The sequence below is a fragment of the Sebastes fasciatus genome, chromosome 6 (assembly GCF_043250625.1).
Source record: "Sebastes fasciatus isolate fSebFas1 chromosome 6, fSebFas1.pri, whole genome shotgun sequence".
In the NCBI taxonomy this organism is placed as follows: Eukaryota; Metazoa; Chordata; class Actinopteri; order Perciformes; family Sebastidae; genus Sebastes; species Sebastes fasciatus.
Window position 1 is genome coordinate 27,319,323 of NC_133800.1, and position 21,769 is coordinate 27,341,091.

Here is a 21,769-nt window from a genome sequence, read left to right on the forward strand (position 1 = left end):
TAATCCTGAAGGAAATTCAAGGTTCAAGGTTCTTTATTTGTCACATGTTAAATCCAGCAAAGCAGTCATGGCAATGAAAATCTTTGGTCTCAGGTACCTTCAATAATCCTCATAAAATATGTATATATAAAAGGGGAAATCACACAAATAAATGTAAAAGCGAAATGATAATCTAAGGCATAAAATAGTGCAGTTAAAATAAAATATAAGGCTTAAATATAAACGTAAGTAAATACAAAATAGTAATGTAAATGTAAATTTGTAATTTTGTTGAAGACAGTATTTCAGATGGGAAAACTGAATGTAAACAGGATGTAGTATATAAATGCATGATGAGAAGTAATATATGTACATGGAGGTGCACACAGACAAGGAGATTGCTCAAAAATTACAACAACATAAGAAATTTAAAAACACAACAGAGTAATAAATATAAAGGGTACGAATATATTAACACCAGTACAAAATAGAATAGCAATAAGTGTAAGATAAATTTAGTAATATACGTAAACTAAAATAGAAAAGTAAATTACAACAACATAAGAATACGTAGAAACATGAGTAAAAATATAAAGTGTACAAGAACTAATACAAACACCAGTACCTTATAGAATAACAATAAAAGTAAGATAAGTTCAGTTAAATAATAAACTAAGAAGAAAACAGTCACAGAATAGAGAAAAGTTGGAAAAAAGTAGGAAAAAGTGGAGATCAATGGAAAAAAAGATGCCTAATTGAAACCTTTTGTAATGTCTGATGGTATTTACAATGCAACATCAGAGGTCACACTCATCTCAGAGGGTTACATGTAGCATTTTAAACATCAGTTGTATTTATTATTAATTGATTAGACTGTGTTGGTATGTTTCCTGTATGCAAATGCTCGTCCCTATCTCACGCAGATTGTACGTATATTCTGAAATGAAGACCATACCTGCTGTCGCTCCATGTCCCTTTGTTTTAGAGAGGCTACACATAAAGCAAATGGTAAAAGTTTAGTAAGACATTATTCTGAAAGCCTTTTCACTCATTTCACCACCAGGCATTTCAAGTAAGCTTTAGCTCGCTCTGCACTGGAAGAATAACTGTCCCCTCTCGTTTTTTTATTTGAATCTCCTTTTATGCTGGAAATCCATCAGATTTACCACACAATCCTAAACACTGGCTCACAGTGTAAGACTGCCATCTTTTTTAGCAGTTATAACAATCATGATTGATGTTATTGATGTCAAACTCAGACGATGTTTGACAGTGCTTTGAACTTCCTAGACAAAGCATTTGACTTTCTGAATAATTTAAAACCAGGTCGTTTTTGCAAAGAGGTTTGAGCACAAGGGGACCTGCTCAGACATTCGCCACTGAATATTTTATAGGTGGTACCCAAGCAGAACGTTTAGCCCTGTCATCACAAGGACGCAAAACACGCTTGAAGAGTTTGTGTAAACAGATCTCCATCCCTCATCCCTGGAATGTGAAGGGACACGGTGGCTTTGGGTGTCTAGAAAACCCTTTCTCTCCGTCAGTCACACTCCAAGTACGACTGTCAGCGTCGTATGCACGACTGTCAAACTAGTGTACTTGCAGGGAGCCACACTCTTTCGTGAGTCAGTTCAAATTCACCGAGACGTCCAGAACAGTGGCTTGGCCCAGATCGCCAAGCCGTAAGAAACAGAACACCCCCCCCCTCCTCCTCGGCCCAAAGCCTCTGAAACATTTCTCTAAGTCATGGTTGTAAACTCATAACGCAGCAATGCTTTGAAGTGGCATTGGGCAGATTTGTTTTTACTTGAACTGGATGGGAATTTGGAAGATTTATGAGAAGGATACAAGCAGAGAATAGCAGAAGGCTTTCCCTGCACATTAGGAGTGTATTATGTCCAACAAGCGATCCAAAATGGACATCTTCACTGTTTGGATTTGGCTGTTTTCTTGGCCGCGGATGCAGTTAGCAGCTTTCCTGACTCACTGACAGCTCATTGCTTTGTTTCTTCCTGACAGAGGGATTTCTGTCACTTAGGGCTGAAGCTACAACTACTCTCAGTCTCTCTCAGACATCCTCCTTGTAAAGAGGCACCCATCAGCGGGGCTATGGGGACCAAAGTGGCCACTTCATTGTGAAAAGATGAGGGAGGGCATTTATGGCATGTCTGCACAGGGTCAAGTATTTGTGCAATCGTCCACCCACGTGTGTGTGTTGGTGTGTGTGCACACAGCGTGTACAGAGGAGAGGGTTATCCCACTGCAAAGCAGGATGTTTGATTTGTTTTAACACAGAAAGTGAGATGTCTTGGACGTTGTCCCTCAATTTGAATTGCAAATCGCCTTATTTGCATGAAGCGCAACTTGCAATTCAAATTCTGTTTCCCTAGATTTCTTTAACCTTCAAACTCTTTCTCATCTTCCTACTCTTATAGCTTTGTCCGTCTTTCATGCGAGGCTTACTTTTTTGTGGTCGTTTCTGGCTGGAACACAATAGGTGGTAATTCTTGGACAAAAGGGGGAGGTAGCAGAATGAAAGCGAGAAGGAGGGGTAAAAAAAAAAAAAAAAAAAAAAGCAGAGCCAGGGCAGTTTTGGCATGTCTGACCCTGAGGCCAATTGGGGTTTTATGAGATGAGAGCTGAGGCCAAAGCACAGGTGGATAATGTGAAGCTGCATGTTTTAGCTTTAACACACAGCTCTAAGCTCGTATCAGATGTTGAGAAGCAGAGAGGATTACAAACTCACTTCTTGTCCCATCACTGGCGTTTTCCCGGTGGTGATTCAGTCGAGAGGGCACCACAGTGGTGCTGGAGAAAGAGCCCTAACAGCCCCCACATTTCATCTTTATAGCCTGCTATAAAAAAAAACAGTGAAAACAGGGAGAAACTGGGCAGAGGGGAAATGTCACATTGTTCCCCTGCAAAAAAAAAGGGAGCACAAAGCCTCAGGAAAGGGACAACAGCTCTCGTGTCTAAGCTGAGACTTAGCGAGACTCATTTCACCAGCGGATATCACACCACTTATCATCAGCGTGGTTCGATTCACAATTCATATCTTTGAGTGGAAGTGAATGATCCATTCTTAAGTCTGGTATTGAGCTCAGGCGTTGCTTTGCAGTCATTTCGCAATCCTACTCTTAAACAAGAAGCTTTTTTTCACTTCTTAAGTACTTCTTTAACCTTTTCTGAATACTTCACAACATTCATACGAAGACCATCGCACAAATCAAAGTCCTGATTTATATTTCATTTATTGTTCCTTCCAATCTATTGTTCCCACAGGCTGATATTGGACTCTCCCACCGGTGCATTAGTATGAGGGTGTGAAGTGCATGACGGTTCAGTGGGTGGTTGAATAGCTTTGCCAGCCATTTCCTGGCTATTTATATGCAGGTGTGTGTGTGTACTGTACAATTTATGAGTGTCCACTATGGCTTCTAATGCTTTTCCCTTACACAGATGAGATAATGGAAATGCCAGAGTGAATAGTGTTCCCTTAGTTGATTGTAATTGAATCTCCGGGATGTCAGGTGCAAATCGGAGGTCAGGCAAACTGCAGCCAAGTTGTCCACCGTTTTTATGACTACATTACGATCCCAGTGCGCTGCTTTGTTAAATTGAGGAAGTTAATAGAAGTGTCCTGTAAGAAGATGTACTATGTGGCGCTAAAGCATCAGCCATCAACATCATAGAAATCTCAGAACTATAGGGACCAATTTCATGCAATAAAACGTACCCCATCTTTGAAGGGTCACTTCACCCTAATTACAAACAAACGTGTTTTCGAACTTGGTTTTTCGCCATGCAGATAATTTTGGTTTTATTTGCTCAGGGTTTTGAGATATCACTTTCAGACATTTCTGTCTCCAAATAATAGTTAGAGGGAGGCTTCTTTGACATTATACTGTGTTACTGAACATAGAATCAAAAGAGTCTCCCGAATTATGTAGCAATCATATAGATATACTCAAATCCGGGGAAGTACCGGAAATAACCAGGTCCCTATTACTGCGGTGGCGTCTCCCTACAATACGTGCACGTTTGAATGCAATCTTTCCTAAAAGAAGTGTACAATTTTATACTTTTACCTTTACTTTCTATGTAATGTTCCTTTTGACGATGATGTCTAAGAGTCCGTGAAGAACCTGAGCATTTGTCAGCTGCGTAATGTTAGCCTATTATGGTGAAACAAGCAAGTCAGCTAAGTTAACCCTGCTTAGCTCGCGTAGCTAACGTTAGTGGGCTAAAGGCTCTGTCTAGCTGCTGCAGTGGTCCCACAGAATAAATGAACTCAATCAACTATATGTTATTGAGAAATATAATGTTGGCAGTGAGATGTGTAGATTATCCAAAGTAGGACAATTCCTCAATGTTGTGAGCACTTCGAATGAAGGTGGAGGCAGAAATCTCAGAAACAAATATCTTAAAATCCTGGGCAAATAAAACCAAAAGTATCTACATGGCTAGATACTAATAGTGAGAAAAAGTTCCTTTCGTAATTTAGGTGCATCGCCCCTTCAAAGACATCAGTCAAGAAACATATTGATGTGTTTACCGGCCACACATGACACTGTAACATCACAACCTCATATTTAGCACAAGTGGACCGTGAGAGAACAACAGTAGACTATACATATCGGCCCACAACCGACAAGCCCTCGTCTTCAATACATGCATTCATGCGGCACAGCAGCAGGCAGCAGTTTGCATGCTAAATCATCCAAGTCAATTAAAGAGTCTCTTCTCTCAGGCAGTAAATTGCCAGACTATGATCTGCTGTTGACCTCAAATCCCAATCCAGACAAGCCTTTCACCACCACTTTCCAATCAACAATTCTCCTCTCTCCAATTCTGCAAAATTAGCTTTCATCTTGTTTTACGTGTCTACTAGTTTAAAGGGTAACTTCAATGTTTTTCAACCCATGTTTTTTGTGTCTAAATTACTAATGGGGATAGCAATTTTTGAAATTGGTTCAGTATTGAGGGAGAACGCTGCAGACTCTTTAACAGGCTGCAATGTAATCGCTCGTCAATGTACGTCCTCTAAAAGTGTTTTTTTTTGCCACTGACAGGCTGCTGTGTGCACATTGACGGTGGGGAATTGCCCCTATATTGCAGCCCGTTTTGCAGATGCCGTCTGCAGCGCTTTCCCTCAATACTGGACCAATTTCCAAAATTGCTGTCCACATTAGACACAAAAACATGGGAAAATGGGTTGCAGAAGTTACCCTTTAACTAAATAAAAGTCCCTCTAGAGTCTCACTTAAAGGTGCAGTGTGTAGGATTTGGCAGCATCTAGCGGTGAGGTTGCAGATTGCAACCAACTGAAACTTCTCTCGTGTGCAAAGCATGTAGGAGAACTACGATTACCGACGTGAAAATGTAAATGGCCCTATCTAGATATAAACGGCTCATTCTAAGCTAACGAAAAAACAACAATTCTTATTTTCAGGTGATTAAGTAAGGGATAATGTGCAGCTAGCCGGTCATTGTTGTGAAATAAACCTTGACAGGGCAATGCGGCACCCTGAAGGGGTTTATTTCACAACAATGACTGGCTAGCTGTACATTATCCCGCTTATTACACGGATACTTGCTTAAGAAATCAATAATTTGACACAAAAACGGTCCACCAGAGTCTGACGTCAGATCCGCATCCATAGCAACAGTCTGTTATACATAGTAACGGTCTGCTATAAAGAAATAACAGACCGTAGAATGCCGTGATTGACCAATCAGAATCGAGTATTCAACAAAGTCGTCTAATGGATACTAAAGAAAACATACGTCTTAATATTATATTCCATTTCTGCCAATAGATCCCCCTAAATGCTACACACTGTTCCTTTAAAGTTTAACTTGTGAGAAACAACTAGAAGCATGTTATTCCCAGCATTTGCACACATAGTTTGATGTAAATGATTTTGAGATTTTTATATGTAGTTTCACAGTGCCAGGCACTTTAAAGGTGATCATAAATTTACTGATTAAGGTACGTGGAAAATGGTTATTAAAGGAAACCTTTTGAACAGCAGCCAGCCAAGAACAGCTGTTTTTCTCTGTGTTCAGATGTGAGTCGCTCTTGCATTCAAGTGTACAGAGCCTGTGAGGCAAAATGCAACGTGTCTATAATTGGCTCCGTACCAAAGTGTGTGGCTCACTCCGAGCTAAATGAGTCAATAAGCGTAATTGTGCCAATTAAGTGTCCAAACATCTTCTGTGATCTACCTCTGGGTATGGGAGTGTTTCAACAAGCCCTTCTGCTCAGAGACAATTGGCGGGCCATCTCTGACGAACATGGAGGTGAATGCAACCTTATATATGATACTTTATATATACCTTTATACTGTATATTAGGGCAGTCTATCATTAAAAAGATTTAATCCCGATTAATCATATGATTCTCAATGATTAATCACGGTTAATTAATTAATGTACCTTAAAGAACCATTTGTCAAGTATTTAATACTCTTATCAACATGAGAGTGGGCAAATATGCTGCTTTATGTAAGTCTATGTATATATTTATTACTGGAAATCAATTCACAACACAAAACAATGAATAATATTGTCCAGAAACCCTCACAGGTACTGCATTTAGTGTAAAAAAATAATGTGCTCAAATCATAACATGGCAAACTTTTGAGCGTTATTTAGCCTCCTTGGCCTATAAAAAGGTGTCTCATTACCAAGGTGTCACACAAGAAAAATCTCATGATGGGTAAAAGCAAAGAGCTCTCTCAAGACCTTCGCAACCTTATTGTTGCAAAACATAGTGATGACATTGGTTACGGATGCATTTCTAAACTTCTGAATGTTCCAGTAAGCACTGTTGGGGCCATAATTCGGAAAGAACATCATTTCGCCATAAACTGGCCACGACCAGGTGCTCCTTGCAAGATTTCTGACAGAGGAGTGAAAAGAATTATCAGAAGAGTTGTCCAAGAGCCAAGGACCACTTGTGGAGAGCTTCAGAAAGACCTGGAATTAGCAGGTACAATTGTTCCAAAGAAATCAATAAGTAATGCACTCAACCGCCATGGCCTGTATGCACGCTCACCACGCAAGACTCCATTGCTGAAGAAAAAGCACGTTGAAGCTCGTTTAAAGTTTGCTGCACAACATTTGGACAAGCCTGTGGAATACTGGGAGAATATAGTCTGTTCAGATGAGAGCAAAGTTTAACTCTTTGGATGCCATAATACACACCATGTTTGGAGGTCAAATGGCACTGCACATCACCCTAAAAACACCATACCAACAGTGAAGTTTGGAGGTGGGAACATCATGGTGTGGGGCTGCTTTTCAGCATACGGTACTGGCAAACTTAACATAATTGAAGGAAGGATGAATGGAAAAATGTACCGAGACATTCTTGATAAAAATCTGCTGCCATCTACCAGGATGATCATCATCACCATCCTGGTAGATGGCAGCAGATTTTTATGATTTCAATTGTACCTGCTAATTCCAGGTCTTTCTGAAACTCTCCACAAGTGGTCCTTGACTCTTGGACAACTCTTCTGATAATTATTTTCACTCCTTTGTCAGAAATCTTGCGAGGAGTACCTGGTTGTGGCCAGTTTATGGTGAAATGATGTTCTTTCCACATCTGGATTATGGCCCCAACAGTGCTTACTGGAACATTCAGAAGTTTAGAAATGTGCCTGTAACCAATGTCATCAGTATGTTTTGCAACAATAAGGTTGCGAAGGTCTTGACACCTTGGTATTGAGACACCTTTTTATAGGCCATCAGTTGGGACTGAACCAGCTGATATTAATTTGCACTGATAAGGGGCCGGATTGCTTTCTAATTACTGATAGATTTCAGCTGTTGTCTTGGCTTTCCATGCCTTTTTGCACCTCCCTTTCTTCATGTGTTCAATACTTTTTCCCTGTGTCATTTCACATCATTACACATTACTTAATTTCTGAACTTATTTGTTTTGGTTTCTTTGTATGTATGGATCACTTGGGTTGTTACCAACATCTGGTGAACATTTCATGTCAAAGGCAGCTTTGGAAATATATTTACTGCGAAAAATGGTGACGTGTTCAATACTTATTTTACCCGCTGTATATATATATATATACATATATATATATATGTATATATATATATATACTGTATGTGTATGTGTATGTATATATATATATATATATATATATATATATATATACACACACACACTGGCAGCAACTTTTATCAGAGTGACACCACAAGGACCAAAGTCTTTCTCTGTGCTGCCGGGTTAAATGAATGGATTTTCGTCCATTGAGGTCTGCTCTTATCTGCACGGTGGCACCTCGGCTAATCTGACACTGTCTGCTTTCCACCCTCCCTCCGCTCACACACACACTGGCACCTCGGGGCAGGATTGATTATGTTTCTCTGTCATGTGGGCTGGCCTGTTCACCTCAGCCCTGTGGATGATGTTCCCATGCTTCTGCTAAAAGGGTATTTGCAGGTGTGTGTGTGTGTGTGTGTGTGTGTGTGTGTGTGTGTGTGTGTGTGTGTGTGTGTGTGTGTGTGTGTGTGTGTGTGTGTGTGTGTGTGAAAGAGAGGGATGAAACACTATTTGGGGACGAGGGGTTTAGGAGAGAGAGCTTGGAGAGGCTCACCACGTCATCTAATGATCAAAGATGCCGGTGGGTCAGACATGGGATGGGTTGGCTACTGAGGATCTTTTTTTTTTTTTTTTTTTAATGCTGATGGTTGTAATTCATTTCTGTCTCCTTAGGGGGTGATTAAGAAAGTGCAGTAAATTACATAAGTGGCTATAGATGAGCTCTTGGGAGTCTTATTTCAAATGGGGCTATTACACGTTGACAGGCATGAAAAAGAGAAGGGGGGAGAGAAATAGAGAAACTGTATATAATCCAATGTTTTGATGGTTGGACCCATGGTTTTGCTCTCATTTCAGCAGTAGCCTCAGGCCAAACAAACAGGTGTCTGCTTCCAAACTGGGTGGAGCAACGAAAAGATCTAGGGTCATGATAAAGAGTCGAAATTTACTGGAAAACAAAACTGTGAACATGGGGAAATTTCAGGTTAAGAGAAGTTCTGAGTTGTTTTGATGGCAGAATGCTAAACTAAAGAATAAATGTGACTAGATGAGCTCTTTCTTCACACATTCCCATCGATGAGCAAGAAAGAGAGAGATAACTGCCAGATATTGAGAGTGAAAAGCTTTAAGGCACTTAAACTTGAGTTCAACCCAGAAAAAGTCTTTACAACGACATCTTTGTCAATACCTCATTATGAGTGTGAAAAGAGAGGAGGAAACTCAGGATAGTGTTTTTGATAGGAGAAGAAAAGAAATGGAAACGCCCTTCACAACTTCGCTCACAAAAGGCGAAACGGGATAGTGCAGCGCCCCAGGGCTTTTTCAAGATGCTACAATGAGGTGTGTCAAAAGAGAAGAGAAAAGGTCTCTGGCAATTATAGTCAGGTCTGAAAAAAAAATAACAATGTCATCTTGGAGAGCATTTTTAGTCGACAGTGTGTGTATTTTTACTAGGGCTGTCAAAGTTAATGTGATAATAACACGTTATCGCAAATTTGCCACTAATTTCTTTAACGCATTAACGCAATTGATCTTTCGGAGGTTGTAGCGGGCCTAGTCTTAAAGCTACAGTGAATCCAATGTCATACTAACTTGCTTGTCGCCAAGAAGGTTAAATAACGCTCCAAACTTACGCTAAATTTTGGTGAGGAAAAACTGGCATGGCCATTTTCAAAGGGGTCCCTTGACCTCTGACCTCCAGATATGTGAATGAAAATGGGTTTTATGTGTACCCACGAGTCTCCCCTTTAGAGACATGCCCACTTTATGATAATCACATGCAGTTTTGGGGCAAGTCATAGTCAAGTCAGCACACTGACACACTGACAGCTGTTGTTGCCTGTTGGGCTTGAGTTTGCCATGTTATGATTTGAGCATATTTTTTATAGTAAATGTAGTACCTGTGAGGGTTTCTGGACAATATTTGTCATTGTTTTGTGTTGTTAACTGATTTCAAATAACAAATATATACATACATTTGCATAAAGCAGCATATTTGCCCTCTCCCATGTTGATAAGAGTATTAAATACTTGAAAAATCCTCCTTTAAGGGACATTTTGAACAGATTAAAAATGAATTTGCGATTAATCACGATTAATCATGGACAACCATGCGATTAATCGCAATTAGATATTTGAATCGATTGACAGCCCTACTTTTTACAGTTCACACTAATCCTGAAATAGAGCTTAAAGAGCTGAAACAGCACCAAGCTGAGCTCCCTCTGCATACTTTGATATCATTTATCAGCAATCTGGAAGTTGCCGTGAGGGTCATGATGTACAAAGTCGCATGATCACCCAGGAGATATGGAGCCTGCTCAAAGCTTTTCCATCTTCAATCCCACCTCTCATTGCTTTTGTCAGTGAAACTGAAAAGCAAAAGCACCGAGGGGCCTGTCAGGCTTATTATGATGGGTTAAAAGTGCCTTGATGAGGTTCAAAAGAGGCCGCAGCCTCAGACAAAAGCGTTGCCCCATCACCCATCCCCTTTTTCAGGTCTGCGTCTGGCCCCGGAACAAAGAGCCTTCCCCCTCCCCGACCTCCAACCATCTCCACCCATCAAAGACCCATTGGTCTGGCCCTTGACTGACATGCATGGTCAAGCCTCCAGAGGAAGAGGCTAAACCAACAAGCGCCAAGGGGTGCTACCGGGGATGATTGACACAGCCAAGATAATCTCCCTCTGAAACATTATTGAGTATTCAGCCCTCTGCAGCGAGCTTTTCAGTTGGTCTTTGTGTTGTTGTTTTGCCCTCATATCTCTGCCATCACCCCGTTTACCCTCCCTTCTCCCACTTTACCTTTCTCTACCTTCTCTCTCCTTTCACCACGACCTCAACACACCTCTGCCTCCACACTGAGACAGACAAATCTGAAAATGCAGTGTAAAAGCGATGATGTGCACCTACTGTCATATTTGTTAAGATCTCTGTCCACTCTGAAACTCCAAAACAATATCTAAATCTCGTCCTTGTTACCTTTTTTGATGAGCAGAAAACAAAAAACGTGCATCTCAGCCAACATCTGGTGAAGAGTGGGACAGACACAACCCTGTTACTCCGCTCAGTCCTCAGCTCTCTCTGAAAACTAACTAAAAACTAAAGTCAAAACTAAAGTCAAAACTAAAATAAAATAAAAACTAACTGAAAATTCAAAACTATTATAACCTTGGTCCGAAACAAACTCTGCTGACTTTCAACCAGAAGCCAAAATGCAGAGAAAAGATACAGTAATCAGATTTAACCAGCTTAGTGTGGACATGATCTAACTTTGACCCCTGTGTGTCTGCAGGAATCCTGATGGGGACGTTCAGCCGTGGTGCTACATCGCAGATCACGACGACGGGATCTACTGGAGATACTGCGACATCCCTACCTGCCAGAGTAAGAGATTATTGCCACTCCTTCATCTGTCTTGCTCTCTCTGTTCTACCCTTCCATGCCCTCAGGGACATATCATAGACACCAACCATTTTCATTGCTATGCTCATCTGCTCGCCTGCTATGAATAGCTTTTATAGACTGTTGGCTTGTACACATCTATTATCATCTAAAAAATGTCTCTAATTGCCTCCCGTCACCCCTCCTCATGCCATGCCCGGACCTGCCCTTACTTTAATGCGAGCTGTCAAACACCGCCTCTGTGTGTGTGTGCACATATGTGTGTTTCCCCTTTGGCTTTGTAGCTTGTTTTGACACGTTTTTTTGATGCGAGTGATTATGAGCATCTACCTGTTTGTGGATAAATTTGTATGTTTTGTGCACACGAGGGTGTGAGAGTGTACCTGTCCAATATTTCCTGGGTGAATGTGTGTGATGTAAACTGGGAGATTTTGGGCTTCTGTCTCATCTACCGGTTTGGCACACATTTACAAAGAGCTGCCTGTCTTTAATCCCATTACTTTCATTCCCTCCACCTTTTTAATCACGGCTGTTGAAAACCAGATCAACCAAAACAGTTTTTGATGCCAAAGATCAGAATTCCTGCAGAGGAGGTTCAGATATAGTGATTTGCTGCGAGCATGTTTTTTTCTTTTTAACTGTCACACAAGCTTATATTTCCAAAGCAACTTAATGTTATTCCAACATTTCCCATGTGTTCTTCACTTTGCAAAGCCGATTAGGTCAGAAGTGTTATTGCATACTTTCTTACTTAACTAAAAGAATCTGGTGACTGCACACAAGTTTTGCCAAGCAGAACTCAAATATTCTGTTTGACTAAAATCAATATTTCATTTATCTATTCAAACATGAATTACATTCCCCTTTCTTATGTAATCAATCGCTACTTTTTTTGTTTTTGCTATTGTTCTCTGAGGTTAAACATTCCTCCCCCGTCTTTATCCGTCTGCATTTTTATGTGTTGCAGGAGTTTTGTTGTAATACAACAGATAAAGAGATTAAATGCAGCATGTGTTTGAACTTGAGGTAATCTGGTGGACAGTAGTGATCAGACAGTGGAGGGCCAAAGCTGAGACTTAAGGTCTTTACACACCGGGAGCGTGACGAATAAACAACACGGAATACTCGCCTGCGAATATTATATGTCTAGGGCTTTTATTGTGAAAGGTAAGAACAGACAGAGTGGATCTGGTCTGCCTTGCTTTTCTCAAAGTTTTAAAGGAGTAATAATGTTTGCCGTCTTGTTTTGAACTACAGAGCCTCTGTGTTGTTGTTTCATAACTATGCACAATGTGATTTGTTGATGCCTTTATTCGCATTGCAAAAGCTCAGGAAAAATCAACCTCGTTCCGAAAAAAGGTACTAGTGCTGTTGCCGTGAAGAATTTCCCCTGTGGTGATAATTATCGGCTTAACAGCGTGATATTATTGTCTCTTTTTTGTAAACTTATTCTTGTATCCTGATTTTAATGCTATATAAATAGCCTTGAAATGGGGTCATGCATGACAGTGACGAGCACAGCGTTTTACCCAGTTTCCCATTGCTCCCATTGCAAAGAATTAAAAAAAGAAAAAACGCAAACATAGCAGTTGTGGCGGTTACTTGCCATCCCCTGCAGTTGGCTTGTAAATAGCGCAGCATTGCAATATTGCAGTTATTGCAACAGCCCTAAAAGGTACTTTGCTTTTTTGACGAATAATATTATTGACTTGCGAATTAATCACACACAAAAAAAGCTGCCAGTATGTAAAGGCCTTTAGAGATGTTGTGACTTTTCATTGCAGTAGGTACCACCAGGCCTCAAGAACCCCTCTAGCTATCCCGCCATTATTCTGCTTGACTAAAGCCTGCTGTTTGAATGGCTCGCGTGTTTATGTGTATAGGAGCTTGCGTGCATCCTATTAGACTTTTGACTGACCTATTTCAGACAACTGTCCATTTAGCTCCATTTTACTAGGCCGATATCCCGAACCTTTGTGGTTTGGGAGGAAAGAGGAGAGCAGCCCACATCGACTCTGTGCGGAGCCGGGCTCGTCCCTTATCTTTGGTGAAATTAGGCCAGCTTTTGTTCCAGATGGGTTTACCATGTGCTGTCAGCCTTGTTTTTGTCTAGGATCCAGTGCTGTGCAGCGTGTAACCCATCCAATGGCAGAGAGCTTCGCCCGTATCATATGCTGTCTTACATGAACGTCCTTTCTTTCTGTTTGGGGCAATTAAAGTTATCCAGAGCCCTGTAATGTAAGAAAAGGAGATGAGCTTTGCTGTGAGCCAGGCATCCAGTGTCATGAAAACATGTCTGCTCAGCGGAGACGGTTTCTCCCTGCAGGGCAACCAGGGAGCTTTCAGACACGAATGCTCTGTCTCGTCTATTGTGAAACGACAATCGACACGTGGTGCCTCACCTTCCGGCGGTGCCTGTTCTCAATCTGCTGCATTTGAAAGCTTCAGCTGCTAAGTGAGAGAATGCCGATGCTCTCTCAGTGTCAGTGTTCTCAGTCTGCGGCCGGCAATAGAAGGCTGAAAAACACAGCGGTGTGCCAGAGAAAGGGCAACAGTGCTCTTTGTTTTCATTTAGTCTGGCTTGTGTTTTGTCTGCGCCTTAGTTTTGTCTAAGTTTTTTTGCTTATGTTTGATGTCGCGTGGTTGGTAGTTGGTGGCACCTGGAGCCTGCCAGCGGTCGGTCTGTTATCCAGCTGGGTTCCCTGTCATCTAGGGTCATGCCACCCTGGTGAGGGTGACACACCCTGCTGGAGTGCACACTGTTAGGCAGGTCACTTGAGGCCAGAAGCACATAGTTGGACAGGGTGGATTACAGTGTAGGTCACGACATTTGTTGATCCTAGTAATCCCTCATGGCAGCAGTTATCATGTGGTGGAATTATCTAAACATTTCAAAAAGGCGCGCTGTTGAGGCACATCGACTACTGTACAATTTGACATTTCCACAGCGTGTCACGGTGGACGCCGGTTTTGAGGCTCTTCTCATTCCCAGGCCACTAAATGCTCAGCGAAGCATGACTTTTTTCAGACACTTTCATTGTGAAATTTCCCTGTACTGTAGGTCACTTCAATACTCATTTATTTATATCAAGCCTCAGTGCGTATGGCAGAGAAGACTTAATGTTGTCTGACTCAGTGCTGATTCTTATGAGGTGTGAAGAGTTTTGCAGTGGAGCCTCTGGCTAAAGTAGTACGTTCGAAGAGGTTAAACTCCAGCAACACTTGTAGTTTACGGAACAACTTTATTGTAAGGCCGACGCGTTTCGGCTTTCATCGGGGTCATTGTGCCGGAAATCCCGACTCTGCTTCTACACACCATAGGTTCACTAGATGAAAACTAGAGTTGACAGCTCAATTCATTATTAAGGGACTTTAGTTTTACACAAGTTCAAGAGCCAGATGATTCCATTAATGTCTGGAAAATCAGTTTTCTTGTTACTTGTGTTGAGGCCAGTTTCTTTTCAAATTAGCTCAACTTGAAAGTAGATTTTACTGCCTTGTGATAAAAGATCCATTCATATTACTGCCTGACAAGATGGAAAAGGATTTGCAAATGAGATTTTAAAGAAAATCCGGTTAAAAATGATTCAGATAACGTTAATAAAACCAAATTTAAACCATAGCTGTACTGTATGTCTCACTGCGGATGTAAAAAGTAATTGTTTATTTGACCTCTGGCAATGTAAAAGTTCCTGTTGAGCCTCTCCTTCTTCAGAGTGTTCCTTGGAACACTGGAAGGACATTTTGTTTTGGTGTGGCTCCTTTAAGCTAAATTGTATTGGCTTCACGATGTGCCTCGGCTGAATTTGATTGACACAGTGAAACTGTCAGGGTGAAGTCCTCGAGCGTTTGCCAAGACAAAGACACTTTGATCTGCACGCCGGGAGCTCATCTCTCAACAGCATACTGTAGAACCAAGAAAAACTTGTTGTTCCACTGTGTTTTCCAACAGAATTTAGACTTGCAGCAGCTGTGAGGCTTTCCCCTAATGGGACCGGCCCTTTTAGGAAAATGCTCATTTGGAATATACTGCATGTGGAGGATAATGATAAGAAACCAGGAATAATGTTGGGTAACAAAGCCATTTAAACTCCCACATCTCCTTTTACTTTGCAGGAATCAAGTTTATCCACCTTTTCAACATCAATGTTTATGGCTTTAAAGCAAGATCACAACACGAACATTTAAGGAGTTCGATAAAGATCATTTTTAACCTTTTACCTGACCAAGTAAATACCTCCAAACTCCCTATAATATCTGTGCTATAAAGGTTTAATTCACACTTCATATCATGTCAAATGGGGAGAAACTGCCATAGTATTTTATATTTCTGTACTTCACTACATTTTGAAGGCAAATATTGTACTTTTTACACCACTACAATTATTTGACAGCTTTAATTACAGGTTACTTTGCAGATTTAGATAATTGATACAAAACATAAATCAACTGATGAGTTATGATGTGTAATTATAAGTCAGCTATCCGCCCTACATTAAAGTGATGAACGCATTAATGCATCAATAATTACAATCCAGTAATTAATATTATTCTAAAAATGGGCCATTCTGCATAATGAGTGCTTTTATTTGGAATACTTTAGGTGTATTTTGTTGCACACTTTTGCACTTTTACTGAAAGCTACTAGAGAACGTTCATTTTGTGTTGATTTTGGCGGGTCCCTGTGGACAAAAGCGGTAGTGTTTCCGAGCACCAGAGTCCTTTTAGAAAACCTCTCATTTTACTGTAGCAGCAGGGTCTGACAGTCTTCCCCACGCGGTCCTGGTTCTGGTTCTCCCGTGCCTCCCTTCCCTCCAGCGGGCCCAGCAATACGGCCTGGGCCTACAGCAGTGTGGTGTCGGTGTTGGCTCCCAGCGGGGACCGGCGGAGCAACGAGGCGAAGCTCTGCTCCTGGCCGGAGGAGGAGCTGCTCCTGCCGGGCGTGGAGTTCTCCACCTCCCGCTGGAGCTTTGACTGCAGGTCAAAGGCGGCAGTGAAGCCGGATCCGACCCGGTGGCGCCGATGACAAGCATTAAGAATAACTATATAGAAATAGCCAATCTGCTCGCTGATGGTCTTGTTTACTCGTGTAGGTCAGATAGGGTTAATAGTTCCTCATAGTAACTTTAAGTAAGCAGAACTTTTTCTTGAAACAGTATTTTAACACATTAATATTGCTACTTTTACTTCAGTAAAAGATCTGAGTACTTCTTCCACCACTGATTTAGACATAAAGATAAAAAAATAAACATTACCTTGAAGTTATATATTTTCTATAAATAGAGTGTGGTACCGTACTGTATGTTTACAGTATCTCTTTATTTCACACATCATCATTGCGGCTGACAATACCTACTGTGTTGGGTAATGAGTCTCATTAACTGTACACCAATTCCCGTAAGCTACTCTGTGGTATTTTTAAGATGTGTCTTTGTTATAGAGCTATCAATGTGTTTGCAGCTGAACATTTAAGAGACGTGATGACTTGAATTCCTCACTTAAATGTAATGCTGTCATCTAGTTGAACAATTGAGGGAACATCTGATTAACCTTGTCTGTCACCACGGAACAATAGTCCCAATACCGGAGGCACCACATTCATCTGGCAAGCTAACCAGCCACACCTTGAAGACATTAAAGCAAAGTAGTTATGTGTTTGGCCCAAGGTTTTATTACCTAACGTTGAAGAAAATATGCGGTGTTGAGATATTGCCTTCATTAAGAGTGATTTATGAAGCCACTAAATGGCACTTTGAAGGTGTGGGACACCTGAGTAGAACGACAGCTAGTCTTGATTGAATCTGTCTAAGTTGTTCTTGCTCAACCTTTTGGATGAAACTGAGTAGTAGTCCGTGGTTCAGGGGTTTACAAGATTTCTCAAGTCTTTTTTTTTTTTTAAACTCTGCCTCAATTGCTGTAAATGTCCGTCTTCTTTGCTCAAGTACAAGCTGTTAAATTTACAGTTTTATGAAATGCAAAAAATACCACCACTTCTTGTGAATGTATGAATACCTGACACAGAAACACCAGGTAGCAGGGCTGTAGTCGAAATAGGGCTGCAATTAAGGATTATTTCATTTATTGGTTGGATTATTTCTCTGGATGGTCTGTCGGTTGGTTGCTACGGACTTTGGTAATCCCTGAACTTCTCCTCCAGCGCCACCTTGAGGTTTACATTTTTGATGTTTAGTGAAGTGTCTCCACAACTGTTTAACTGATTGCCATGACATTTGGGACAAACATCTTTGGTTGCCAGAGGGTTGAGAGTTTAGTCTTGATAAATTACTTAAATGATTAATCAATTGTCGAAATTGTTGTTTAGTTATTTTCATTCAATTGATTAGTGGTTTCTGCAGTAAGTCAAAGCTATGTTAGCCGAGTCCAGATCAGTTCCAGGGCCAGGCATAGTGGAGTTTGAGACAAGAAGGGGACTGATAGGGGTCAAGACCAAGCCCCTAGTAAGAGAGCCAGGCTTTGAAGCAAATGTTCGTAGTGGCCATACAGTGGTACTACAACGTCCATGTACGTCACGTGATGCCATTGGGCCCAAAAAGACTTTTTCCCGTAGACTTACATTGGGAAAGAAACATCTGTAACTCAGCGTATCATTTTTTTTTTTAGGAAAATCAACTCACCAGTATGAACACTCGAATAACCCATATTTAAATCATTCGTCCTAAAAGCTGTAAAAAATGCACTAATAGCCAAATCCAGAGTTATTTTCATGTGAATGAGACCCAGACTGAGGCTGGACCGAGGGCTGGGAGGCGGAGTTAAAGGAAACGCTGCTGCCCCTGCTCTATGGGCCTAATGGCTGCGGAAGATCGCCGAATGATTCTGTTAATTTATTACTCGGCAGTCGAGCCATTTTGGCTTCATGCGCCACTGAGCAACTCTCATAGGAATGAACATCCATGGTCAGACTGAAGCACAGCAAAATCAGTAGATATTAAAGACCAAAATGGACACACAATTGTGTGTAAAAAGATTGATTTATGAGCCTCTTAAAGAGGAAGACGTGTACCTGTCTCTGCACCAGCTAGGTGCATCCAAAATAAGAGAATGTGGACCAGGTTGAGAAAAAAAACCTTGAAGACTTAATGATAGGCAGGAAAAGGGAATCGGCTGACTGAATGCCTGAGACGAGAACAAGTGCGAGTCAAAATAAGCGAGAGGCCGAGACAAGCCGAACATGTCGGACATGTGGTCTGGAAACCGAGCCCAGACTGAAGCACCACAGCCCTGCCTCGTGGCCGTTGTGGTTGCCTGAACCAGGGATGCTTTCAGGTTCTGTTATTTCAGTATTTATCTCACTCTCTGTCATTGTTTTCAGAGGCAGAATATTTCCCCTAGGTGGTCTTATACCAGCTTTCACCACAACCAACCCTCCCAACCAGCATACTGAGGCAGGTTCAGGCATCACTGTGGAGAAGGGTGTGTGTGTCTGTGTCTTACTGTGTGTTACTGTGTGTGTTTGTTCCTGTTCTTTTGACAGGGTTAAAACCGGTCAGAGATTGAGACCTTCAAAGTGAGGACATTTTTGTGAAGTGAGCTCATTTTGGCCATTCCTTACCTCTTTAAGAGACTGTTGGCAATCGTATAGTTCAAAATGGGGAAAAAAAAGTTAAAAAAAGAAAGATTTCTAACTTTACTAAGCTTATCATATGGCTCCTCATAAAATAATTACATTCATAAAAAGCTAATGTGTTTAATGGAAAGTATGTGTGTGCACTCGCATGCAACCAGTGTCCATAATTAGCTTTTTGGCCTCAACACCCCAGGCATGTAAATTAAAAAATTACCTAGCGAGATTATTTCCTACCAACCAAATTAATTATCATACATTTTTCATCCAACCTCCTTCTTTTTAGAGATATTTTATGTATAGAATTACCACAGGTGCTGTGCGAGTAGATTCAGAGGTTTAATTTAAAACCTGCACACTCATACAATGGAAGTTTTTTTCTTCATTTTTTTCTTGCCGCTGGCCTCCACATCCACATGGGGATGAAGTTAACTTTCTGCTAATATTAGACTTGTTGACGGAGCCATATTGCCACTAGAGTTTGATTTCTCAGTAAATAATGATCATGCAAATTTTACCCTTATTTGGCACTTGACGGGTATTCATTTTTGAATATCTGTCAGTTTGATGTGTCCCCTTTCACCTGTATAAGGCCTGTTCTTACCTGGATAGAGCTGCAACGATTAATCGGTTAGTTGTCAACTATTAAATTAATCGCCAACTATTTTGATAATCGATTGAATCTTTATTCCTCTATGACAATAAACTGAATATCTTTGAGTTGTGGACAAAACAAGACATTTGAGGATGTCATCTTGGGTTTTGGGAAATGAAACTCCCTAAAAAATTGGTATTTCACCCGGAGGGCCTCCGCTTGGTAACATTAACGTTAAGAATCAAGTCACCCTAGTCTACTGTTAATGTTAAATTGGTTAATCCTAACGTTAGATTATATAACCCTAAAATCATATCATGTCAAGAAATTTAAAGTGAATCGCTTGGTGAGTGTATGAGAGTTGAATTGTGTGTGTGTGTGTGTGTGTGTGTGTGTGTGTGTGTGTGCATGCGTGGGTGTGTGTATGTGTATGTATGTGTGTGTGGGTGCGTGTGTGTGTGTGTGTGTGTGTGTGTGTGAGAGAGAGGGAGTCAAGTAAAATCAGTGAGATCAGTAACGTAAGGTTTAATCTTGGCGTTACGGCAAAGATTAGGTTAATAAACAACTTTTTAGGTTACAGTTTTGCTATCTTATCCAAAAACTGACGAGACAACCCACTGCGAGCCGATGACAACGTGCATCAGGCACACAACACTCTGTGTGACGCAGGACGTCAGGCACCGCCAGGGTGAAATACCAAGTTATTAGGGAGTCCCCTTTGGGAAACACTGATCATCATTTTCCAGCATTTTCTGACATTTTATAGACCAAACAACTAATTGATTCATTGAGAAAATAATCAATAGATTAATCAACCATGAAAATAATCATTAGTTGCAGCTCTACCTGGTAAAGAGGGTTGGGGAGCTTTGAACACGCTCATTGTTATCTGACCTCTGACCTCCTCATAGTTCCACCCACACCTGCCCTCAGGGGAAATACCTGCCTGCAGTGATGTGAGGAAACTCTCAGACAGAAACTAGAAAGTAGAGACTCTTACAAAAACAAACCGTAGGACATCAGGTAGATTTAATCTCTCAGCCTCTCTCTCTCTCTGGCTCCTTCCCTCTCTCAACATGGCTGGGGTTAAATCAGCCGGGGCCATTAGGGAATTAAAGGTATTGATTACGAGGCGAGCCCGTTGTGTAGAATGTTTGCTAATGAGAACAAGTAGATGGCCATTGTTTAGTGCTTGTCCTTTGAAAGAGGAGGAGATGAATAGCGGGTCATCCAATTTAGCTCTCAGGAACGAGGGCTCACAGCCAAATGTAGACGGACCGGCATGGTTCTGACTGAGCAGGTGCAATAAATGTCATTTTATTACTGGATATTGTTCAGCTAGTGTAATTGGAGCTCACAGTGCATGTTGTGTGTGTTTTACCTTTTTTTCAATCCATCCAGGACACAAAATTGAGATACTGTGTGCATCAAAGTGGTGGGCTGACTGACTGATGATCCCTAGCTGCTACGTTAGCACCACGGTAGCTGTTTGTCTAGAAAGACACAACAACTAACCGTAATATCTCTACACGACTACATTCATGATCAAATTGACACAATGTTCTATTACACAGACTCGTGACAGTTATGGAAAGTTAAAGTTACATGTCCTCTCTCGTACAATTCCTGAGCCTCCGGCTGCGCGACTACTTCACTCAGAGCAGCTGTCAATCATGACGTCTGACCCCCTTTTTATAGCATCAAATAACTAATATATATAATAAATATATACATACATTTGCATAAAGCAAGCATACTAGCCCACTCCCATGTTGAGTATTAAATACTTGACAAATCTCCCTTTAAGGTACATTTTGAACAGATTCAAAATTGAATATGCGATTAATCAGATTAACTATGGACAGTCATGCGATTAATCGCGATTAAATATTTGAATCGATTGACAGCCCTAATCTGAATGCAGTCTGTTCACACCGAAAAGAAAACCTCATGTCACATGTGAGGGACTTTTATGGCTGCCGTGTTAATCGTAACACATTTTCTACATCTGGCAAACTGTTTTTTACACATTCCCGGGGTCTTCGCCACCGTCAATGACATCCAGATAACCAGGACAACCTGCCACAGCAGACACACAAGAAGTCGATCTCTTTGAAAGTGAATGATGATGAATGGAA

The 21,769-nt window shown here is 41.1% G+C and overlaps 1 protein-coding gene across 3 annotated transcripts in view; it reads left to right on the top strand.

Annotated features, from left to right (window-relative positions):
• The window catches only part of kremen1 (kringle containing transmembrane protein 1), a 67,866-nt gene that overhangs the window by 26,105 nt on the left and 19,992 nt on the right, over window positions 1-21,769 (top strand). For all 3 annotated transcript variants that reach the window (XM_074638974.1, XM_074638972.1, XM_074638973.1), the window contains exon 3: window positions 11,342-11,433. In XM_074638974.1, coding sequence (XP_074495075.1) covers window positions 11,342-11,433 — 92 coding nt within the window. The remainder of the gene's footprint in view (window positions 1-11,341; window positions 11,434-21,769) is intronic.